The sequence below is a fragment of the Micromonas pusilla genome, assembly GCF_000151265.4.
Source record: "Micromonas pusilla CCMP1545 genomic scaffold MICPUCscaffold_15, whole genome shotgun sequence".
Taxonomy (NCBI): Eukaryota; Viridiplantae; Chlorophyta; class Mamiellophyceae; order Mamiellales; family Mamiellaceae; genus Micromonas; species Micromonas pusilla.
In genome coordinates, this window is record NW_003315896.1 from 288,428 (window position 1) to 310,523 (window position 22,096).

General features: G+C 69.5%; 13 protein-coding genes across 13 annotated transcripts; 8 read left to right on the plus strand and 5 right to left on the minus strand.

Moving 5' to 3' along the window:
* Positions 1–113: 113 nt before the first annotated feature.
* On the plus strand, positions 114–1,758 carry MICPUCDRAFT_53462 (uncharacterized protein; the record flags this gene model as incomplete). The annotated part of the gene is made up of 1 exon (XM_003063576.1): positions 114–1,758. The coding sequence occupies one exon, from the start codon at positions 114–116 to the stop codon at positions 1,623–1,625; it is 1,512 nt and encodes a 503-aa protein (XP_003063622.1). The 3' UTR covers positions 1,626–1,758.
* Positions 1,759–1,768: 10 nt separating this feature from the next.
* On the minus strand, positions 1,769–3,937 carry MICPUCDRAFT_53463 (uncharacterized protein; the record flags this gene model as incomplete). The annotated part of the gene is made up of 1 exon (XM_003063756.1): positions 1,769–3,937. The coding sequence occupies one exon, from the start codon at positions 3,935–3,937 to the stop codon at positions 1,769–1,771; it is 2,169 nt and encodes a 722-aa protein (XP_003063802.1).
* A 187-nt stretch (positions 3,938–4,124) lies between these two features.
* MICPUCDRAFT_65799 (uncharacterized protein) lies at positions 4,125–5,880 on the plus strand (the record flags this gene model as incomplete). The annotated part of the gene is made up of 1 exon (XM_003063577.1): positions 4,125–5,880. The coding sequence occupies one exon, from the start codon at positions 4,125–4,127 to the stop codon at positions 5,814–5,816; it is 1,692 nt and encodes a 563-aa protein (XP_003063623.1). The 3' UTR covers positions 5,817–5,880.
* Positions 5,881–7,285: 1,405 nt separating this feature from the next.
* On the plus strand, positions 7,286–8,575 carry MICPUCDRAFT_22875 (uncharacterized protein; the record flags this gene model as incomplete). Its single annotated transcript, XM_003063578.1, has 2 exons — positions 7,286–8,242; positions 8,435–8,575. 2 exons carry the CDS (start codon positions 7,286–7,288, stop codon positions 8,573–8,575), a joined length of 1,098 nt encoding a protein of 365 aa, XP_003063624.1.
* Positions 8,576–8,764: 189 nt separating this feature from the next.
* MICPUCDRAFT_53466 (PAF1 complex protein Rtf1) lies at positions 8,765–10,872 on the plus strand (the record flags this gene model as incomplete). Its single annotated transcript, XM_003063579.1, has 2 exons — positions 8,765–8,866; positions 8,995–10,872. 2 exons carry the CDS (start codon positions 8,765–8,767, stop codon positions 10,801–10,803), a joined length of 1,911 nt encoding a protein of 636 aa, XP_003063625.1. The 3' UTR covers positions 10,804–10,872.
* Positions 10,873–11,187: 315 nt separating this feature from the next.
* On the plus strand, positions 11,188–12,643 carry UPM1 (uroporphyrin III methylase; the record flags this gene model as incomplete). Its single annotated transcript, XM_003063580.1, has 2 exons — positions 11,188–12,120; positions 12,284–12,643. 2 exons carry the CDS (start codon positions 11,188–11,190, stop codon positions 12,641–12,643), a joined length of 1,293 nt encoding a protein of 430 aa, XP_003063626.1.
* Positions 12,644–12,691: 48 nt separating this feature from the next.
* On the minus strand, positions 12,692–13,825 carry MICPUCDRAFT_53468 (uncharacterized protein; the record flags this gene model as incomplete). The annotated part of the gene is made up of 1 exon (XM_003063757.1): positions 12,692–13,825. The coding sequence occupies one exon, from the start codon at positions 13,823–13,825 to the stop codon at positions 12,692–12,694; it is 1,134 nt and encodes a 377-aa protein (XP_003063803.1).
* A 185-nt stretch (positions 13,826–14,010) lies between these two features.
* MICPUCDRAFT_36568 (uncharacterized protein) lies at positions 14,011–14,774 on the plus strand. The gene is made up of 2 exons (XM_003063581.1): positions 14,011–14,297; positions 14,526–14,774. Exons 1-2 carry the CDS (start codon positions 14,088–14,090, stop codon positions 14,601–14,603), a joined length of 288 nt encoding a protein of 95 aa, XP_003063627.1. The 5' UTR covers positions 14,011–14,087; the 3' UTR covers positions 14,604–14,774.
* Positions 14,775–14,852: 78 nt separating this feature from the next.
* Positions 14,853–15,591, minus strand: MICPUCDRAFT_42964 (uncharacterized protein; the record flags this gene model as incomplete). Its single annotated transcript, XM_003063758.1, has 2 exons — positions 14,853–15,251; positions 15,364–15,591. 2 exons carry the CDS (start codon positions 15,589–15,591, stop codon positions 14,853–14,855), a joined length of 627 nt encoding a protein of 208 aa, XP_003063804.1.
* Positions 15,592–15,786: 195 nt separating this feature from the next.
* On the minus strand, positions 15,787–16,682 carry MICPUCDRAFT_53472 (uncharacterized protein; the record flags this gene model as incomplete). The annotated part of the gene is made up of 2 exons (XM_003063759.1): positions 15,787–16,112; positions 16,181–16,682. 2 exons carry the CDS (start codon positions 16,680–16,682, stop codon positions 15,787–15,789), a joined length of 828 nt encoding a protein of 275 aa, XP_003063805.1.
* A 558-nt stretch (positions 16,683–17,240) lies between these two features.
* MICPUCDRAFT_11548 (uncharacterized protein) lies at positions 17,241–17,618 on the plus strand (the record flags this gene model as incomplete). Its single annotated transcript, XM_003063582.1, has 1 exon — positions 17,241–17,618. A coding segment is annotated over one exon (378 nt), but the record flags the coding sequence as incomplete, so codon positions are not given.
* Positions 17,619–17,806: 188 nt separating this feature from the next.
* On the minus strand, positions 17,807–20,551 carry MICPUCDRAFT_48946 (uncharacterized protein; the record flags this gene model as incomplete). The annotated part of the gene is made up of 3 exons (XM_003063760.1): positions 17,807–19,737; positions 19,968–20,048; positions 20,294–20,551. The coding sequence occupies 3 exons, from the start codon at positions 20,549–20,551 to the stop codon at positions 18,130–18,132; spliced, it is 1,947 nt and encodes a 648-aa protein (XP_003063806.1). The 3' UTR covers positions 17,807–18,129.
* Positions 20,552–20,774: 223 nt separating this feature from the next.
* On the plus strand, positions 20,775–22,076 carry MICPUCDRAFT_53475 (uncharacterized protein; the record flags this gene model as incomplete). The annotated part of the gene is made up of 1 exon (XM_003063583.1): positions 20,775–22,076. One exon carries the CDS (start codon positions 20,775–20,777, stop codon positions 22,074–22,076), a length of 1,302 nt encoding a protein of 433 aa, XP_003063629.1.
* Positions 22,077–22,096: the final 20 nt, after the last annotated feature.

The following is a 22,096-nucleotide window of genomic DNA, read 5'->3' on the forward strand; positions in this document are numbered from 1 at the left end:
GCGGCGATCGTTCGTTCCGAGACGGATTTTGCACCAAGTCGAACGCGATTACGATCACGCGCGCCAGCATTCTCTCGACACTCCGCGGCGCGCGGGCGCGCGCGTCTCGAACGATGGAGAGCTCGTTCCAGCGCCGCGGGCGGCGGTTCCGCGACAAGACGCTCGCGCGCGAGCCGCCCGCGACGGCGTCCACGGCGTCGCCGTCGACGCCCGACGCTTCCGCGCGAGGAGCGGGCACCCTCGGAGGAGGATCAGGAGGAGGAGGAGTCGGCGGCGCGGGCGAATCCCCGCCGCCCGTCGCCGCCGCGCCGGGCGCGCCCGCCGCGGGGACGCGACCGGGCCTGTACGGCCAGACGCTGATATCCACCGGGCTCGCGGAGTTCGACGACCTCGTCGGCGGCGGCCTCCCGCTCGGCTCGGTGACGCTGATCGGGTCCGACGGCGCGAACGAATCCTCCCGGGACGTCGGCCACGCGGGAACGTTCGCGCGTTACTTCGTCGCGGAGGGCGTCGCGAGCGGTCACCGCGGGCTGTGGATGCCGCCGACGAGCGGGGCGAGGGACGTCGCGCGCGCGCTGCCGAGGATCGTGTCGCCGGACGACGCCGCCGCGCGCGACGACGACGACGACGGCGGCGCCGCCGCCGGTGGCGACGACGGACTGCGCATCGCGTGGCAGTACCGCCGCTATCTCAGGCAGGGAAAAGCGCTGGACGACTCGAGAGTAGGCCGAGGGAGAGACGGCCTCGGCGCGGGCGTCTCCGCGTCCGGGGGATCGAGCACGAGCGCGAGCGCGAGGTCCAAGTCGAGGCGAAACACCGGAGGCGTCGTGCGTCTGCCGGAGATGTGCCACGCGTTCGACCTCACGAGGGAGATGGACCCCGCGACGATCGCCGCCGCGACGCTGCGCCGCGAGCCGTTCGAGCCGCGCACGTCGCTGAGCGACCTCGCGCGCGGCCGCGGCGGAACAGCGGGCGCGGAGGACGAAACGTCGGCGACGACGCGTCGCGCGAGGCGGACCCGCGACCGTCTGCGACGCGCGCTCGACGCGTGCGCGTCCTTCCGCCGCGACTGCGACGCCGCTGGCCCCGGCGTCGTCGGCCGCGTCGTCGTCCACCCGCCGGTCGACGATATCGACGTCGGCGGGCCGTCCGTCGAGGCCGCGGGCGAGTTCGCGCTCTTCCTCCGCGCGTTGCGCGCGACGCTCGGCGGCGGCGCCGTCGCCGCGATGGTCGTGTTCCCAGTCGCCGCGTGCGACGCCGCGTCCGCGGCGAAGTTGCGGCACGCCTCGGACGCGTGCGTGGAGTTGTCGTCGCTGTCGTCGCCCGCTGGCGCGCTCGAGCAGCTGCTGCCGGACCCGCGGCTGTGCGTCGGGTTGGTGCGCGTGCGCAAGCTGTCCTTCCCGGGCGTCGTCGGCGCGTCGCCGCTGACAAAGATGGACCACGCGTACGCGTTGCAGATAAGGCGGCGGCGGATGGCGATCCGGCCGCTGCAGTTGTCGCCGGAAGACGCGGGCGGTGGCGGCGGGGGAGGGGTTGGGGGGAGGGGGGGGGAGGGGAAGCCGAAGAGCGCGTCCGCGGGGCTGTGCGGCGGGCCGCCGAACGCGACCAAGGCGTATGATTTTTAAATCGAAGCCGTCGCGCGCGCAGTTTGGTACGGTGAGCCGCTCCGTGTTGCGTTGGCATCTTAGACTAGTGTATCTTATAGAAGAAGAGAGAACGAAACGAAAGAGCTCAGCTCGGTCTGTCGTTCGCTCGCGCGCGTTCGCGTTCACTCCGCGACGGACGCGGACACCGCGTCCGCGAGCCTCCCGACCGCGTCTTCCACGCGGCTCCAATCCTCCGCCATGCCGACCCAATCCGGCCCCGCGCTCGGGGCGCCCCCCCCCCCGCCGACGAACCCCGCTCGGCCCCCGCTCGGCCCGTACGTCGCCTTCACGACGCCGTACCACGCCTTCGTGAGCATCGCGAGCAGGAACGCGGAGCACACCGCGATCGCCGCGGTCGTCGCCTTGACCGGGTGCTCCGACACTTTGGACGGGGAGGTAAACAGTCCGAACATTATTCGCAGCACGCCGAAGACGCCGACGACCGACGCCCTCGCGATCTTCGCGGCGATCCTCGCCCAACCATCATACCCGGAGACGTCCTCGAACGCGTACTGCAACCTGCGCGACATCTTGCGCACGCTCGCGGGGACGTTCGCGGTGGGGATGCCCGCGAGAAACCCGTCGTCGTCGTCGTCGTCGTCGTCGTCGTCGTCCCATCCGGACGACGACGCGCCGCCGGTCCCGCCGCCGGCGTTTCGTCGCGAAAACGGCGACGGCTTCCCCGCGGAGTACTCCCTGAACGCGCTCGGCGCCGGCCGCGCGACGCTGTCCTGGACCCTGCGACGACGCAGCCACGTCTGCGGGGACTCGACGTCGCCTTCGACGAACGCGACGGATCGCGTCGCGGTCGCCGCCCTGTCCGTCGCGGGCGCGGGCGCGGGCGCTTCCTCTTCTTCTTCTTCTTCTTCTTCGTCGTCGTCGTCGCCGTCGTCGTCGTCGTCGCGCGCCTCTCCTTCGTCGTCGAACCGCGACGTCCACTCGTACCCGGGCTCCGGCGGGTCCTCCCGCGGGGACCAGATCTTGTACGACGCGCTCGTTCCGGCGGCGGCGGGTTTCCTCCCGCCGCTTCGTCTTCGCGACCGCGTCGTCGCCGCCGCGACCTCTTCCGCCGCCGCCGTCCGCCCCCCGTCGCCGCCGTCGTCGTCGTCGCGCTCGATGACAATCTCATCCGCGATGTTCTCGCTCACCCACCGCTTCAACAGCGTCTCCGCGGCGACGCTGCCGGTGTACGCGGACGGCATCACGAGCCGAGACGCGCCCGCCTCCGTCGTCTCCCAGTGCGGGAGTCGGTGCATCCCCCCCGCTGGCGTCTTGACCGTCGTGTGCACAGCTGGCGCGGGCACCGCCGCGAGCGTCGCCGCGGGCGTCGCCGCGGGCGTCGCCGCGGGCGCGAGGTTGGACCGTCGTCGCGGCGGCGGCGGCGGCGGTATTCGCGACGCGAACGCGGGGCCGCGGTGGTTCAGCACGGGCACCGTGTCCGCGGTCTCGGACGGCGAGAGAAGGCGCGAGAGGAACGACGACGCCGCCGCGCCGGCGACGTCGCGTGCGGCGGCGACGGCGTCGGCGACGGCGACGGCGGCGCGCGACGCCGTGTCCGCCGCGCGCGACGCCGTGCGCGGGCGCTCGCGCTTCTGCGCCGTCGCGGGCAACTCCTCCTCCTCCTCCTCCTCCTCCTCCTCCTCCTCCTCCTCCTCCTCCTCCTCCTCCTCCTCCCCCTCCTCGCCCTCATCCCCCTCCTCCTCGCCCTCATCCTCCTCTTCGCGTTCCTCGCGGTGCGCCTCCGCCTTCTCGAGCAAGAACTTCTTCGACGCGACCGTCATCTCGCGCGTCTCCGCGATACGCGCGATCGTGTTGTACTCGATCTCCGTGACGCGTCCTCCGTCGTGGACGTCCTTCCACACCGCGCGCGCGTCCTCGATGCGCAGCCGACCGTGCCGCGCCACCGCCGCGTCCGCGATCGCGAGCGCGTTCGCGTCGCACCGCTCACCGTCCTCGACGCGATACGCTCTCGGCGCGCGCGCGGGCGTGACGCCCGTCTCCGGGTCGTGCTCCTCGCATCTCGCCTTGAGCCACGCGCTCGCGCTCGCGTCGACGCGGAACTGCGCGCCGCCGTTGCCGCCCTCCGCGATGAACTTGAGCGTCGCCCACTCGATCGGCGTGACGCGCCCGCCGTCCTGGACGTCGGCGTGGATCGCTTTCGCGTCGAACAGCGTGACGCGCCCGCCGTGGAGGATCGCGTCCTCGCACAGCGTCAGCGCGGCGTCGTCGTACTTCACGCCCTTGATTTGGCGGTACCGCTTCTTCTTCTTCGCGGTCGAGCGGGCGGGCATCGCGCCGGGCGTGCGCCCGCGCGCGCGAGAATAATTTGAATCTGGGACCCGACGACTGGACGCGAACTGAACAGAAGTTTGACGACCCGACGCGACGCGACGAGGCGAGGTTCCGCTACTGATCTGTCCGCGAGCTCTCCTCGCCGGAGCCCGCAGTCCGCCCCCGCGCGGCCGCCGCGCGCCAGCCATGGCATCGCGCGCGTGCGTCCTCGAGGAGGCTGCGATCACGGAGACGCACGAGCGCCTGCTCAACACGCGCGCGCCGCCGAGCACCGGGCTCCTCCTCGGGAAGCTCGAGGTGGGATCTCGCGATGTCGTCCTCGCGCTCGTGCCGACGCCCGCGAAGGAGGAGGACGACGACGACGCGGGCGGCGGGCCCGGGCCGGGGCGCGACGCGTCGTCATCGTCCGCCGCCGCGGCGTCCGCGAGCGCGCTCGAGATCGACGAGGACTGGATCGTCGAGCACGCGACGCAGGCGACCCGGATGCTTCCGGGCGGGATCCACGTCGTCGGCGTCTATGTCTTCGCGTCCGACGTCGCGATGAAGCGCGCGTCGAGCGCGGCGCTTCGCGCCGCGATCGAGGTCGGCATCGCGGAGCGCGCCCTGGACGTCTACGCGCCGCCACCGCCCGCCTCCTCCTCCTCATCCTCCTCCTCCTCCTCGTCCGTCCTCACGCGGCATCAGGCGTCGCCCGAGCGGCTCGTCGTCCACCTCAGCGCGGACGCGCGCGGGAAGGTCGTCGTCAAGCGGTGCGCGCTCGCGGACCCGGGCGGCGACCTTCGCCACGTCGAGCATCGCCTCGGGAAGGTCGCGGCGTCGCTGATAAGGATCGACGCGACGTACGACGTGCGCTGCGAGCTCGAGCTCGAGCGCGAGGGAGGGAAGACGAAGACGATGCGCGACGCCGCGGGGGCGGCGATCGAGCGAGAAGCCACGCGCGTGATGGCGTCGAGGGTGCTCCTGGACGGGACGTTCGCGCGTCCGGAGGAGGACGTCGTCGGCGTCGTCGGCGCGGACGTGCGCGCGGCGCCCGTGCGCGCGGAGCTTCTATGCCCGCCGCGCGCCTCCTCCTCCTCCTCGGCGGCTGCGGCCGCGAGCGGCGGCGGCCGCGGCGGCGGCGTGACGCTCCGCGGGACGATCACGTCGCGGTGTTACGCGTACGGCCGGGAGTCGATCGCGCGCGCGTGCGAGGACGTCAAGGGGGACGTCGTCAACTCGCTGCGGTCGCGCCTCGGCGTGTTGTGCGATTTGGCGGATAGCGCGGACGACGCCGCCGCCGCCGCCGCGGATGAAAAGGAGGACAGCGACGCCGCGGCGGCGGCGGCGCACCCGCTCAGCGAGAAGGGCGACCCGTTCCCCGGCGGCGACTGGGGCCCTAAGCGGCGCGCGTCGATCGCGCTGCCGCGTCGCGCGTGGGCGCGGTGGACGGTGGGCGGCGAGGCGGAAGGAGACGCGCGCCATCGCGGAGTACAGCTGTGCGACTATCTGACAGCGGACGAGGGCGCGGCGGAGGTGGTCGCGCGCGCGAAGGAGGTGCTCGGTTGCGACGTCGTCGGCGGCGTCGACGGCGTGGAGGACGACGCCGAGGTCTCGGCGCGCGACGACGACGAGTGCGAGGAGGAGGACGACGACGAGGACGAGGTCGACGACGCGGGATACGCGCCCCCGGACGACGGCGGGCCGACGTTTTTCGGGTACCTCAAAGGGTGCCACGGGTACACGGTCACGGCGGACGGGAAGGTGGTGTACGACGACCGCGTCGCGTGCGCGTGGATCCTGTTCGCGTCCGCGTGCGTCGCGCTGTTCACGACGATCGTGAACGTGTTCTTCACCCCGGACGGCACGGTCAAGCCGGGGTTCGAGGCGGACATGAGTTGACGCGAGCGCGCGTAGAGTAAGAATCTGATGGCTTTGATCATCCAGTCAGACCTGTCGTAGAAAACTTCCGTCAGCGTCAGATCCGACGTGTTGACTCCGCGAAGACCGAGAGACGCGTCGCGCCCGCACAACGCGCGACGCCGCGTCGTCGTCCGTCCGCGACGATGGACGGCGTCGTCGACGCGGACGACGAATTCGTCCTCCCCGGGGACGTCGCGCTCGCGACCGGGGAGCCGATCGTGAACGTGTTCTTCACCCCGGTGAACGCGGTGAGCGAGCGATACCGCGCCGCGGACGACGACGACGACGAGACGCGTTCGAGAAAAGCCGCGTTCGCGGGTGACGTGAAGCGCGCGTTCGACGCGCTCACCGCGAAAGAAACGTACGACATGGAGCCGAACGACGCCGCGGCGCTCGCGCTGAAGCTCACCGCGGACATGGCGGAGTGGCCTTTCAACGCGAGGGCGTTCTACGATGCCGCGAACGCGGGCAAGGACGTGACGGCGATGGATGAGGTGTTCCGCGCGTTTCGATCCGCGGACGCGCTCAACTCGAGCTTCGTCGCGCGCAAGGACGCCGCCGCGGCGTCTTCCTCCGCGCTCACGGACCGCGAACGCGCGCGGAGGAAGCCGCTGGACGACCTGAGGATCGATTTCGACGCGCTGGACCGGTTCTACGACGCGGTGCGAACGATGTTCGGCTCGGCCCTCGACGGTGCGCTATACGACCTCATTCATTCCATTCGCGAGCGCCTCGAACTCGACGCGTCGGGTCTCTCTCGCAGCCGCGGGAAGACGAATTGGGAGCGCCTAGGGCTATCGCTGACGCGATTGATACTGATGGTCATGCGGTACCTCTCCACGTGCGACGACTTGGACCACGTCCTAGAGGACATGCTGAGCTGTTGTTACGAGCTGGCGGCGACGCTGGACCCCCCCGGGATCCGATGTTTAACCGCGCAGCTCCGAGGGCTCGACCGCGGCCGGTTCGAGGCGCTCGCGCAGACGACGCAGCAGTTCGTGACCGTGAGGGTGTACGAGAGAGCGAGCGCGGAGGACGGGCACGACGACGGCGGGACGTTGGAGCACGCGGTGAGGTTCCTCGCGATGCTCTACGACGCCAACGCCGCGTCGGTCGACGACGACGACGACGACGACGACGAGGCGGATCTCAGACTCGGACTCGAACTCGAACTCGACGCCGCCGCGGATGCCACCGCCGCCGCCTGGGACTGGACGCGCGGCGTGCATCTGCCGCACGCCTACTTTTACAACGACGCGGTGAACGACGAGGCGTTCTTCGACGTGAAGGACGACTACCGACGGTGGAAAAATCCGGAGTGGCGCGCGTCGAAGTTTGCTTTTTCGTTTTGCGCCGTCGCGCCGTTCGCGTTCGATCCCGCGACCAAGGCGCGAATCTTGACCCTGGAGAGCAGGATGCTGATGACGAGCGAGTTTGAGGAGGCGATGATGCGGAGCGTCTTCTCTGGGTCGCGCGATTCGCCGTTTCTCGTCGTCAGGGTGCGGAGGGATACCTTGGTCCAGGACGTGTTGGCGCAAATTTCGAGCAAACGCGAGAGAGATCTCCGCAAGCCTCTGAAGGTGGCGTTCGTGGGCGAGCAAGGCGTGGACGAGGGCGGCGTCGCGAAGGAGTTCTTCCAGCTCTTCGTCCGTCGAGTGTTCGACCCGTCGTTCGGGATGTTCGCGCACGACGACGAGACGCGGACGTTCTGGTTCGCCCCCGAGGCGGACGATTTGGGGCTCGAGGACGTGGAGTTCGAGCTCATCGGCATCGTCATCGGCCTGGCGATTTATAACGAGCACATCCTCGACTTTCGGTTCCCGATGACCATCTACAGGAAGCTGCTGGGCCAGACGCCGAGCATGCGGGACTTGAGGGAGGTGAACCCGTGGCGGCACCAGGGTTTCGCGAAGCTTTTAAAGGCGCGAACGGCGGAGGAGGTGGACGCGTTTGGGTTGACGTTTACCGCGACGAGAATCGTCTTCGGCGACGAGGTCGTCGTCGATTTGATCGAAAACGGTCGCGACGTGCCCGTCACGATCGAGAACCGCAGCGCGTACGTCAAAGCCTACGTCGAGTGGTTCTTCGTCGACGCCATCCAATATCCGTTCGACGCGTTCAAGAGAGGATTCCACAGGCTGTGCGGCGGCCCCGTGATTCATTTTTTCCGCCCCGAGGAGCTCGAACAGCTCGTGTGCGGGTGCGCGCACTTCGACTTCAACGCGCTGGAAGCGGCGACGCGATACGAAGACGGCTACGCGAAGGATGATCCGACGATGCGAATGTTCTGGAGAGTCGTTCACGCCATGACCGAGACGCAGAAGCGGCGGCTGTTGTTTTTCGCCACCGGAAGCGACCGCGCGCCCATCGACGGGCTGGGCGCGTTGCCGTTCGTCATCAGGCGCGTTCTATCTTACACTGGTGCTCATACGACCGCGTTCGCGTGGTGAACGCCGTTCCTTAAGGACTTTCTCTCCCGGCGTTTCTCTCCGCCCATCCCTCGCGTTCAATCTCCGCCCGCGTTGCCTTTCAACTCCGCTTCTGACGCCTTTGAACTCCACCCCGACTTCGCTTCGTATGGAACGACCCTCAGCAAGAACGGCACGGAGGACCACCGGCTGCCGACCGCGCACACGTGCTTCAATCACTTGCTCTTGCCGGAGTACAAGGACGAGGGGACGCTGAGGGCGCGGTTGACGCAGGCGATAGAGAACGCGGAGGGGTTCGGGTTGCAATGAGTAGTCGAGTTGTTGTTAGCGGAGAGGGCGACGACTGACGAGAGTCTTTAGCTTTAGCGGCGACGAAATTTTTTAGCGAGCGAGCACACTACAGAACGCGAGAAGCACACTGCGAGCGCGAGCTCTCGAGATCTCGCGAGCGACGCGCCCAGCTCGCGTCGTGGCCACTCCGATCGGCGCCTCGGCACGATGAGCGACTCCGAGGACATCGTCGCGACCGGGAAGGCCCGCTCCAAGCGCGTCATGTCCGACAGCGACGATGACTCCGACGCGCCGATCCGCAAGCGCGCGGTGCGTCCGCGATCCGCCCGCCCGTCGATCGATCACGACGCGATTCCCCCACGCCGCGATCGATCAACCCTAAATCCTCCTCGTCTCGTCTGACGCCCCCGCCCTCCCCCGCCTCTCCGTCCCCCCAGGCCTCGGACGACGACTCCGACGGCGACGCGGAGGACCCGAACGACCCGTACGGCGACGGCTTCGGCGACGATCTCATGGGCGACGATGACGATCGCGACCGCCTTCTCGCCATGACGGAGCTCGAGCGCGAGGAGACGCTCGCGGATCGTCGCGACGCGCGCGCGAAGATCCAAGACCGCAAGCGAATCATTCAGATGGCGAAAGAGAAGAAAGCACGCGACAGCGGCGCGCTGAAGAAGAAGTTCAAGCCCTCGGACGCGACCGCGGGGAGGAAGAGCGGCCGCGTCGCCGGCGCCGACGCGCGCGAGCCGTCCAAGACGAAGAAGGCATTGGAGGACATCGCGAAGAAAAAACGCGCCGCGATGGATCGCCGGGTCGACGACGACGACGACGACGACGACAGCGACGACTACGACAGCGACGAGCTCGAGGACGAGGATCTCACCGGGATCTTGCCGACGCGAGAGAAGGCGTCCTCGCGCGCGCGCGGCAGGGCGCGCGCGGGCGCGTTTGACGACGAGTACTCGGACGACGACGAGGAAGACGACGGCGGCGACCGCGTCCCCGCCGCGGAGGCGCAGATACGAAAGATCATCCTCAAGCGCGAGACCCTGGAGAAGTGGGTCACCGAGCCGTACTTCGAGCAGTGCGCGCCGAAGTGCATGGTGCGCATAGGCATCGAGAGGAACCGCGAGACGGGGGAGAACAAGTACGTCGTGGCGGAGATTGTGGACGTCGCGGAGGGGAAACACGGGAATTACGTCTTGGGGGAGTACTCGTACGGGCACCACCCTCAAAATAAGGAGCCGCCGAAGAAGACGGGGAAGTGGTTGATATTGAGGTACGGCGACGCGTCGACGGACCGCGCGTTCAGCATCGACAAGGTGTCCAACGCGGAGGTGACCGCGGGGGAGTACGTGAAGTGGTGCAAAAAGATGGAGGAGTCCGGGCGGCGGATGCCGCAGCTTCGGGACGTCGCCGCCGCGGAGGAGAACATCAAGTTCGCTTCGAGTTACCGGTACACGAGCGAGGACGTGCAGAAGATGATCCAGAAGAAGAGGGAAGGACGGGACGGCCTCGCTCCGAACCTCGCAATGGAGAAGGAGACCATACGACGGCTGATCGCGCGCGCCAAGGCTGAGGGCGACGACGAGGCGGTCGAGACGCTCACGGCGCGACTCGAGGTGGTCATGGAGACGCTCACCAAGCAGTTAGACAAGGGCGGAAGGCAAGCGACGATGGCGAACATCAACAAGCGGAACAACCAGCTGAACGACGCGAATCTGTCGCGAATCGCGTCGGAGCAAATCGCGCGCGCGGCGAGCGGCGCGCCTGATAAATCAGCGGACGATCCGTTCTCGCGTCGTAAGACGAAAGCGGCGACGTATTACACGATCAACCGCGACGCGGAGGCGGCGGCGGCGGCGGCGGCGGCGGCGGGCGCGAAGACGGACGATGACGCGAACGCGAAGACGGACGACGCGAAGGCGGGGAAGAAGGGCCCGGGGAGCGGACTCAGAACCGCCGCCGGCCCGGACTTGCGCTCGCACGCGGTCGTGACCGCGGCGAAGCTCAGCGCGCTCGTCGCCGCGCACTCGGGGGTCACGATCAAGGGCGTGGAGCCGTCGCTCGCGGCGGCGCCGGACCCGACGACGCGCGCGGGCGTCTCCGTCGGGCTGTTGCCGGCGTTGCGGAGGGGGCTCATCAGCGGCGCGGGGTTGACGCGGGGGACCAACGCGATGAAGCCGACGGGGCGGACGTACTCGATCCAGGAGTACCAGGCGCGGCAGGGCATCGAGCAGGAGTGATGATAAGCGCGACTGCGTAGTCGAAATTCGATTCGTTTCATCGCCGCGAGAAGAGCGTTTGTTACGAGGGCGCTTCCGCGCGCCGCGCGACCGGTTTCGACCCCGCGGAAATTTTCCCGTTTTGCTTTTCGACCGACCAAGTTATCGATCAAATCGATCGGGGGTTTCCGATTAGAAATGTTGAAAGGTATTTTTTCATCGCAAGAGCCGATCAAATGGACCTTTGGAGCTCCAAGGGTCCAAACGGCACCTCTTCTCGCCCGCGAAACGGCGACTCGGCGCCTTTCACGACCGCTCCGCGCGTCGTCGCCGCATTCGCGCGCGCGCGACCACGCGGTCGACGCCGTCCGCGAACCCTCTCGCGCGCCCGCGCCCGCGCGCGACATGACGTGCGCGCTGACGCTCGCGGCCGCGGCGCCGCGCGTCGCGGCGACGGCGTCCCCGCTCGCGGCCGCGTCGTCGTCGCGGCGTCGTCGCCTCGGCGCGACGACGACCGACGCCGCCGCCGCCGCCGTCCGTCGCCGCCGCCCCGCGCGCCGCCGCGCCGCCGCCGCCGCCGCCGCCGCCGCGAGCGACGACGACGACTCGCACTACTACTCCGGCGACGCGAGAGGACCGAACGCGGTGGAGGACGTCGTCGAGCTCTACCTCGCGAGGGCGCGCGCGACCGCCGCCGATTCCGATCCGTCCTCGATCGTCGATCCCGACGACGACGGTCCGCCGCGCGGCAGAGGGAAGGGAAGGGTCTACCTCATCGGCACCGGCCCGGGCGACCCCGGACTCCTCACCCTGAAGGCGTTCCACCTCATGCAGACCGCGGACGTCGTCCTGTACGACCGCCTCGTCGCGCCCGCGATCCTCGACATGGTCCACGCGGACGCGAGGATGCTCTACGTCGGGAAGCAAGCCGGGTTTCACACGCGCACGCAAGACGAGATCGAGGCGATGCTCCTCGGGTTCGCGGAGGTGGGCGCGACGGTCGTCCGCCTGAAAGGCGGCGACCCGCTCGTGTTCGGCCGCGGCGGCGAGGAGATGGAGGCGCTCATGGCCAGAGGCCACGCCCTGAGCATCGTCCCGGGCGTCACCGCCGCCGCGGGCGTCGGCTCCGAGCTCGGGATCCCGTTGACGCACCGAGGCGCCGCGACGTCCGTGCGACTGCTCACCGGTCACCTGAGAGAGGGCGCGGCGAAGGAGGCGGCGTCCGGGGAGGGGAACGCGGTCGCGGACCCGATCGACTTCGCCGTCACCGCCGCGGATCTGGACACGACGCTGGTCGTGTACATGGGATTGGGGACGCTGCCGAGTTTGGCGGGGAAGGTGCGTTCTATACACTGGTTCCCATACGACCGCGTCGGCGTGGTGAACGCCGATCCTTAAGGACTTTTGCCGGCGCATCTCTCCGCCCACACCTCGCTTTCAACGCCCGCCCTCGACGCCTTTCAACTCCATCTGACGCCTTTGAACTCCACCCCGACATTAGCTGATCGCGTCCGGGTTTCCGCCGGAGACGCCCGCGGTGGCGGTGGAGCGCGGGACGACGCCGCGGGAGAGGCGCGTGTTCTCCGCGCTCGGCGAGCTCCCGGACGCGGTGCTCGAGTGCGAGCTGAAGTCGCCGACGCTCATCATCATCGGGAAGACGGTCGCGCTGTCGCCGTGGTGGCCGCGGAAGGCGGGCGAAAAAGCGGCGGAGGGGGGGGGGACGTTCGTCCTTCAGGAGGGGCTCGCGGAGGAGGACACCGCGGCGTGGTTCGAGCGCGACGGCGCGACGGTGAGGAAGCTTCGAGCGATGGGTAACGCGGAGAGGAAGGCGGCGGCCGCGGGGGGGGAGAGCGCGCGATAGACTCATCTCAACACTCCTCTACGACTAATAAAGATCCTATACGGGTCGTTACACGACGAACGCGCCTTCGATGTTCGTGACGTGGAACTCCGTGCGCTTCGGGACGACCGCGGGGGAGTAATACGCCGGCCCGACGACGTCGTCGACGTCCGATCGCGCGATCCGGTCCGTCTCGCTCGCGAACGGCGAGCGGAACGCGGCGCGTCGCGACGCCGTCGTCGGCGCGTAGTGCCCCGGTCCGGGCGTCGGCGGCGTCGGCGACGTCGACGCGCGCTCGGGTCGCAACGGACCCCACCCGGGGTAGTAGCACCGGTCGCGATTCGCGCGTCCTCCGCTCGGGTCCGCGACGTCGATCGCGCCGGGTTTTGGCGCGTACTGTCCGGGGCCCGGGGTCGGCGCGTCGGCGTCGGCGTCGGCGCCGAGCGCGGCGGCGACGACGCGGTTGAGATTCCTCGTTCTCGTCGTCGTCGTCGTCGCCGCCGCCGCCGCCGCCGCCGCCGCGTCGTTCCCCCCTACCCCTCGCGGCGTGAACGCCGACACCGCGGTGTCGTACGCGTCCGGCCCCGGCGTCGACGCGGCGTCCGCCGCGGCGCGTCCGCCGCCGAACCTCGACGCTCGGTCCTTGAACGCGGCGGTGCGATCCCTCTCGCGCGCCGGCGCCGGCCGCGTCCGCGGCTCCGGCTTCTCCCTCGCGCTCGCGCGCGCGTACCCCGTCCTCGGCGGCGCGGTCGCGGTCGCGGTCGCGAACGAGCTCGTCGCCGCGCGCTTCCGGTACCCCCCGCCCGCCCGTCGCGGCGTCGACGGCGCGACGCTCGAGCGCGCGACGTCGTAGGACCCCACCCCGGGCGTCCGGAAGTATTCGTCGGGGCGCTGCGTCGAGATGCGCCGCGCGCCGCTCGTGAACCCGTTCCCGAACCCCTTCACGCCGCACCCCTCGCCGCTTCGCTTCGACATCGTCCCCGCGCTGATCCCCGCGTACTCCCCCGGGCCGGGGACGTCCATCGTCGGGTCGCCGTGGCTCGCGCGCCTCGGCGTCGCGCTCCCGAAACCGTCCGGGGTCGGGTTGACGTACGGGACGCGCTCTGCTCGGGTCGACGGTATCGACGGCGCGGACCTGGCGATAACGCGCTCGACGGGGGACGGAGGCGAGCGCGGAGGGGTGCCGCCGCGGGAGGAAGACATCGCGACCTCGCAGGCTCCGCGCGGAGGGACGCGACGGCTGCTGGCAGTGCGGGAATGAATCGTCGTCGTAATAAACCGCGCCCGCCAGAAAAATTCCGGCGATCGATCCGATCGATCGGTCGCTGCCTTGCAACCCGGGCGCCCCCCTCCCGCGCGGGCCATTCCTCCCCCGCGCCCACCCCACGGCGCGCGCGACGCGAACGCGAACGCGAACGCGAACGCGAACGCTAACGCTAACGCTAACACCCCACCGTTCACGAAGATGGCGGAGGAGGACACGACCGTGAAGGAGCCCCTCGACCTGATCCGCCTGTCCCTCGACGAGCGCGTCTACGTCAAGCTGCGGGGCGACAGAGAGATTCGGGGGAAGCTGCACGCGTACGACCAGCACCTGAACATGATCTTGGGCGACGTCGAGGAGACGATCACGACCGTGGAGATCGACGACGAGACGTACGAGGAGATCGTCAAGGTGCGCGCGGCGTCTTCGGAGCGCGACGACGTTCGGCGGGCGGCGCGCGACGGCCATCGATCGACGCGTCTCGTCGACCGGCGTCGGTTCGAATCGAATTCGATCTAGGTTTTTTTTCTCGCTCGCTCGCTCGCTCGCTCGCCGTCGTCGATCGTCCTCCGGCTCGGGCCTCCCCGCGCTGACTCGACGCTTATTATCCTCCCCGTACGCGTTTCCGATCGCTCGCAGACGACGAAACGGGCGGTGCGGTATCTCTTCGTGCGCGGCGACGCGGTGACCTTGGTATCGCCTCCCTTGCGCACGTGACCGGGGGGCGGGGGGGTCGCGCGCGGGCGCTCGTCGCGAGAAAACCAAACGGCGGAACGAATCCAAACGGACGGCGGGGACGCCTCGGACGACGCGCGACGCGCGCTCACTTAGCACGGGAAAGGAACGTAGGAGGTAGTCGTTCTCGTATGATCATCAGAGGGTGTTAGTATCGTTACAACCCCCCGCCGCGCGCGTCGCGTCGCGTCGCGTCGCGCGCCGCCCGACGAGGTGACTTACATCCATCCGTCACAACTTCCCGACGACGGACTCGACGAAGATGTTCAGCGACTCCGGGCCCCGTCGCTCGCTCCCGAGCTTGACGTACCCAGCCCTGCCCTCCGGGAACAGCAGCACGGTCGGGAACGACGCGAGAGACAGGCACTCCTTGCTCCACTCCTTCTCGTCGCCGTCCGCGCGGAACTTGACCACGTCCACGCCCTTGGCGCCGAGCGCCGCCGCCGCCGACTCATACCCGCCCTCCATCGCCTGGCAAAACGGACACCACGGCGCGTACAGCACCGCGAGCGTCGTCTTCGCGTGCGCGTCCTCGCCGCGCAGCGCGTCGATCCCCGCGCGGTCGAGCGCCCGCACGGACCCGTCCACGAAGATGTCCTCCTCCGTCGCCTCCCTCGCGTCCTGCTTCGCCTGCGGGTGGAGTTGAAAGGCGTCAGAAGCGGAGTTGAAAGGCATCGCGGGGGGGGATTGAAAGCGAGGGACCCTGGGCGGAGAGAGACGCCGGGAAAAGTCCTTAAGGAACGGCGTTCACCACGCGAACGCGGTCGTATGGGGACCGGCGTGAGATAGAACGCGCCTTGTCCTCCGCGGAGACGTTGCCGCTGTGAAGACCGCACTCTTTCATCGCGCCGTCCTCCCACCACCACCTCCCCTCGCGCTCCTGCTGCCCCGGCAGCACCGCGCGCGTGCACGGCGCGCACCCGATGGAGACGTACCCCATCTCGTGCAGCTTGTTCACGGGCGTGCCCATCACGCGTAAGAAGTCCCACACCTCTGAGGGTCGTTCCATTTCAAAGCGAACGTCGGGGTGGAGTTCAAAGGCGTCAGTCGGAGTTGAAAGGCGTCGAGGGCGGGCGTTGAAACCGAGGGGTGGACGGATATAGACGCCGACAAACGTCCTTAAGGATCGGCGTTCACCACGCCAACGCGGTCGTACGGGGACCAGTTACCAGTGTGAGAAGAACGCACCTTGCGACGTCGCGTTGGTGAGCGGGTTGAACTTCACGAGCGACCCGGCGCCGCCGCTCGCGCCCTCGAACACCGGGTCGATCTGCACCGCGGGGACGGCCATTCGCGTCCCGGGGCTCTGGTCCTTCCGCTGCCCGGTGACCCACGCGTTGAGGGTTTTCAGCTTCTTGCGCAGCGGCTGGACTTTCCGAACGCCGCAGCACTCCTTGTGGCCGTTGAAAGGCGTTGAAAGGCACGTCAGGGGTGGAGTTGAAAGGCATCGCGTTCGGGGATTGAAAGCGAGAGACGCCGGGAAGTGAAGTCCTTAAGGAACGGCGTCAACCTCGCCGACGCGGTCGTATGGGGACCAGTCCGATACTATCTTATAGAACGCGCCTTGTGGCCGTCCTCGTAGAAGGAGAACATGCCCTTCTCGTTCACGAGCTCCACGACCGCGTCCTCGTCCGGGAACGTGAACTCGATCTTGATCCCGAAGTGCTTCTCCACGTCGTCGAAGAGCTGGTACGTCTCCGGGTTCAGCCGACCCGTGTCCAGGGAGAAGACGCGGAAGGGTCGGCCCGTGAGCGACGCGTATTGGATCAGCGCGACGTCCTCCGCGCCGCTGAACGCGATGGCGAGCGTGTCGCCGAAAATCTCGAGCGCGCGGTCCAGGATCGCGATCGTCGTGGCGTCTTGGAACTCCGCGTCGAGCTTCTCCCAGTCGATGGACGTCGTCGCGGACTCCGCGGCGGGCGCGGCGGCGGGCGCGACGGCGCGGCGCGAGGAGGCGTTCTTCTTCGCGGAAATCTTCTTCGCGGCGGAGCTTCCGCGCGTTCGTCGGCGTGCGGACGCGTCCGCGACGGCGACGCGCGTCGTCGCGAGAGGCGACGTCATCGTGCACGAGGTCATGGCGTTCGCGGTCGAGTCGTGGCGACGATCGATGAGAAGGAAACGCGGGACGAGCGCGTCGCGGAGTGCGGACGGCGCGATAGATAAAGTCGCTCTTAGGGTATCGAGACCTGGTGAGCCGGAGCGAGACGCCGGCCCGGCTGGTTTGACCGGTGGTCATCGGTGAACGAGATGGCGCGACCCGATCGATCGCGATCGATGAAAGCTTTATTAGCGGTGGAGGGGGTTCGACGACTCCCGCGACCTCAGAAAACTGATGAGAAATCGCCGCGCGCCGCCGCGATGATCGCCCTGCGTGGCCTGTGCCGCCGCGCCCTCGGCGCCGCCGCGCACGTCTCGTGGACGTCCGCGGCGCCGCCCGCGTCGCGCCCGTCGTTCTTCCACGCCTCCGCGGCCGCGGCCGCCGCGCGCGACCCCAAACAGATGCCCGTGATCAGAGAGGGCGCGAAGATCACCCCGAAACCGCGTGGGATCGAGCCCCCGCCCACCGCCGCGGAGTATAACGCGAAGACGCAACCTAACTTCGGGAGCGGCGGCGGCGGGATGTCGCCGTTCACGCCCACGTCGCAGCTGAGGAAGCGCAAGACGTACCAGAAGCGCATGAAGTTTCTCATGCAGACGCTCGAGGTTGAAAAGATGCGCGAGATCGCGAAAACCTCGCCGGTGGTCCCGTTCCGCCCCGGGGACGTCATCCGCGTCAAGGTGGAGGTCTTAGAGAACAGAAGGAGAGCGAACGACTTCATCGGGATATGCATCGCGCGAGTCAACCGCGGGATGGGGAGCAGTTTCACGCTGAGGAGCGTGGTGGCGAATCAGCCCATCGAGCGAACGTTTCCGACGTACTCGCCGACGATCAAAGAGTTTGAGATCATCGAACGCAGGAAGGTGCGCCGGGCGAAGCTGTATTACCTGCGGGATAAGCCGCTGCGGTACAGCCGGTTCGAGGGGATGTGAGGAGAAAGGAGTGCGCACGACGACCACGCGATCGTGGACGTGTAGGTATGACGCGCGATAGGCGCTCAAAGAGTTGGAATCATCTCGACGAGGTTTCTTCTTCGTCGCTCAAACGAATGAACGCTCTCTCGACGGGACGCGACGACGCGCTCGTTAAGAATCAGATGTCTTTCTGTCGTCACAAAATTCAATAACCAACATAGCTCGTCGTCGAGTGCGGGCTTTCAATCAACCGCCGCGCATCTCGTCGACAAACCGCTACTAGATCAACCTCGCGGCCGTGAACGTCGTAGACGTCTTCAACCAACCGACCGCTCAACCGTGCTCAACCGTTCCTTCAACGTGAAAACTCAAAAGCGTTCAACAACTCGCCTCGCTTGCTCTGATGTACCCCTCGAGCGCGCCCAACGTGCGCGCGCTCTCCTGTTCGTATAACTGTTCGTATAGTAGTAGTAGTAGTAGTGTATCACGCGCGCGCTCACCACGCGCTCGACGCCGCGCCGTTCGCGGCGCCGCTCTTCGCGGACGACGAATCGTATCCCCCCGCGTCGGCGTAGCTGCCGATGCGCAGCCGCTCGAAATTGAGGAGATCCTCCGCGGACGAGTACCCGTACCCGCCCGCTCCCCCCCCCGTCATCGCGGCAGCCGTCGCGGCGGGGTCAAACGCCGCCGCGGACGCAGATATCGACGACGCCGCCATCGCGCCGCCGCCGACGCCGCCGCCGACGCCGCTCCACGTCCGCTGCTGCTCGAGGACGCGTTGCAGCTCCTCCTGCCGCCGCCGCAGCGTCGACAACTGCGCCTCCGTCTGCTGCGCGCTGACGCGCGCCGCCGCCTGCGCCGCCGCGGTCGCCGCCGCGGCGATGACCGCCGCGTCCGGTGCGCTGCCCGGACCGTTCGCGCCGTACTGCGACGCCGCCGCGATCGCCGCGGCGGCGATCGCGGGGTCGTACGCGTGCTGCGGCGGCGGGTCGCCCGGCGGCGGCCGCGGCGGCGGCGGGCCGCCGTAACCGCCGGGCCCCGCGTACGGCGCGTACAGTCCGTTCAGTCCGTTCAGTCCGTTGAAACCACCGTTGATCGGCAGCAGAGGCGCGCCCACGCCCGGCGCTCGGACGCCCCCGAGCGCTGCGGCTTGCGGTGCCGCGCTCTTGGGCGGCGGCTGGTAGGAGAACTCCACGCCTCGGATCCGCTGCAGGCGTTGGACGAACTCGCCGCGTCGTTTCCCTTCGCAGAGCTCTTTGTACCGCTCCACAGCCTGGTGAATGATCTCCGACGCCGCGGCGACTTCGCTCGTGGATCCTTGCACGCGGAAGATGCGCGTCGGGCGGTGATAGCCCCCGGGTTGGGGCTGCTGCGTCCACGACTGAATCGTCGCGCCCGTCGCGTTTGTGATTTCGCGCACGCTCGCGCCGCTCGCGCCGATGACGAAGCCGGCGGCTAGGAGCGTCACGCACAGCTGCGCGCCGCCGGTCGGGAGCCACTCGACGTTCACCACGGCCTGGTCTTCTTCCTCGACGCCCTCGCCCGCGCGTCGAGGGCCGGACGGGCCTTTGCGGAGCGCGGCCCCGCCGTTCGCCGCCGCCGCCGCCGCAGCCGCCGCAGCCGCCGCCGCCGCAGCCTGCTGCTGCTGCTGCTGCTGCTGCTGGAGCAGCAACAGAGCGAGGTTGGCGTTCACGTCGGGCGGCGGGCCGGGAGGGGGCACGCCGAGGAGCGCGGCGGCGGCGGTCAACGCCGCGGCGTCGCCGACGACCGGCGCGCCGCCGCCGCCGCCGTTCGCGTCCGCCGCCGACGCCGCCGACGGCGGCGAGCCGCGCCCGCCGCTGAGCCTCCCGACGGACGACCCGACGGAACCGTACGGCGACGCGAGCGCGGACGACGGCGCCGCGCGCGCGCCGACGCCGGGCGGGAAAGCGACGAACGGCGCCGACGCCGCGCCGACGCCGACGCCGACGCCCGCGCCCGCGACGCCCGGGCTCTCGTCGTCGTCGAGAATGTCCTCGGGGAGCGGCACGGGCGGGGGCGGCGACGGCGACGGCGACGGCGACGGCGACGTCCCGAGGTCGATCGCGCCGCTCGCGGGGTGCGTCTGCGAGGAGAAGACGGGGGAGGAGGGGCGGTGAGCGATCGCGCGATGGACGGAACGGGCGAGGCGGGGGAGGCGGCCGGGAAGGGACGCGCGCGGAGGGAGGATCGTGATTCGCGAAGCGTCGCTCGGAGGATCTTCGCGCCGATTCGCTCGTCCACTCGCGCCAGGAAACAATTCGAAGCGAGATTCGCGCGCGAGATTCGACGCCGGGGACGCGTCGCGCCGCGCACCTTTTCGCCCCCTCCAACGCGCGCGTCGCGAAGAACGCCGCCTAGACCGCCGTCTCCGCCGAGTCCGTGCCACGCCGAGCCCTGTCGCGCGTCGCGAGGGGGGAGCGTCAGGACGTGCGAGCCGTTTTTATCCTCGCCGCGGGGAAAAGCGTAAACGGAGCGACGAAAAGAGCGAGGTGCCGAGGAGGTGCCGCCGCTGGACGCACGCCGCGCGAGGGATCTCGCCGGCGGTCGGGGACGACGCGACGCGAGCGCCCGTCTCGCGATCGCGCGGCCGACTGACCGCGCGTCGTGTACAGCGCGTCGGCGAGCGATGGGGGACGCACCGTCTCCGCGTCCGGCGCGAGCGCGCGTTCGCCGGCGCGAGCCACGCCGCGAGGGTGGTCATTAAATCCCTCCATCGCCGGCGACGCCCTTCGCTCCGGCGACGCGCGCTCTCCGCCGACGCGATCGCCGCCCGTCGCCGCGGTCTCGCCGTCGTCATCGAGCACCCCCACGGGGAGCCACGCGTTCGGGAGCTCACCGAGGGTCACGTCCGCGACGCCCCCCGCGGGCGCGTCCGCCTCCTCCTCCGCGCGCCGCATCTCTGCCTCCTCGGCGCGCTGTCGGGCGCTTGTTACTCGCGAAAGCGATCGCCGGTCGATTCGATCGATCGCCGATGAAACGTCGGCGGTCAGGCTGCTGCTCAAAGGGTCGAACCGTTTAACTTCGGTAAGATCGGTGACCCGATATCCAACCAAGCGCCGGTTCGAGTTCGCTGCATTTGGCAACGACGCGCGCGACGCACTCGCGGCGACGCGCGCGAGGATGACGGACGCCTCGGACGACGACGACGCGACGTCGTCGGAGATATCGTCTCTGTTCCACGGCGGCGACTCCGGAGAGGCGACGTCGCCGCCGTCGCCGATCCCGCGCGCGGACGCGGACGCCGATCTCGCCGATCTCGCGTCGTCGACGAGCGCGCGCGCGTCGTCGTCGTCGTCGTCGTCGTCCGCGTCGCTCGAAGCGGCTCAACACTCGTCGCCGTCCGCGCGCTCCGTCGCCTCGACCGCCGCGCCGAGCGCGGAGGAGATCGCGTCGCTGACGCGCGCGCTCGAGCGCGTCGGCGCCGCGGACGGCGACGGCGACGGCGACGGCGAGAGGCTCGCGCGGCCGTCGCGCGTCGTCGCGCCGCCGGCGCGCCTCTCCGTCTCGCCGTCATCGGCCGTTTCGAGATCGAGCGACGCGCGCGCCTCGACGCGCCCGCCGCGACGCGCGCGATCCTCCTCGGTCTCGGTCTCCTCGTCGTCCGCGCCACCTCGGACGATCGCGTCGTCGACCGCGGACGGCGCGCTCGCGCTCGCGTCCTTCGGCGAGCGCGGCGGTGCCGGCGCGCTGACGACCGCGGCGAGCGAGGAGACGCGCGCGTGGCGACGCGCGTCCCCGATCGTCCGCCGATGGCTCGAAGAGAAGGAGCGCAAGGCGGCGTCGCTCGCGCGGCTCAAGACGCGACGCGCGCGCGCGGACGTGAGCTGGATCGTGAACCGACGGAAGCACCAGATGGCCATCTTCCGCAGAGACCGCGCGAACGACGAGCGCGAGGCGCGCAGGGAGCTCGTCGCCGCGCGGTCGGACGGCGCGCTCGCGCTTCTTCTCGGGCGACCCGATCCGTCGTCTCCGTCGTCGCCCTCGCCGCGGCGTCGTCCGCGCGACGACGCCGACGCCGACGCCGACGTGACCGCCGCGTCGATGATGTCCGCGCTCGCGCTCGCGCCGTCGCTCCCGCTCCCTTCTCGACGCCCGCCCGCGGGCGCGCCCCCCGCGAGGGACATCACGCGCCGCCGCCACTCGCCGCCGCCGTCGCCGACGAAGACGCGCCGAGCGCCCGGCGTGGCGTTGCCGTGGACGCGCCTCGCGCCGCCGGCGCCAAAGACGCGGACGAAGCAGACGAGCGTGTGGATCGAGCCCGGGCGGTTCGTGACGACGACGACGGTGGTGACGACGACGACGAAGCGCTCGGGTAGCGCGCTGCTCCCGCGGTGGTCCACGGCGTCGAGCGACGGGTCCGTGCCGTTCGAGGCGGTGGCGGGGAGATACACGGGGTCGGACAACTACGCGGACTACATATGACGACTCTCGAGCGAACGACG

Coding starts and splice junctions, on each gene's coding strand:
- MICPUCDRAFT_36568 (XM_003063581.1), top strand. CDS start 14,088: ATGGCGGAGGAGGACACGACCGTGAAGGAGCCCCTCGACCTGATCCGC. Junction 14,298..14,525: donor CGTACGAGGAGATCGTCAAG/GTGCGCGCGGCG, acceptor GATCGCTCGCAG/ACGACGAAACGGGCGGTGCG.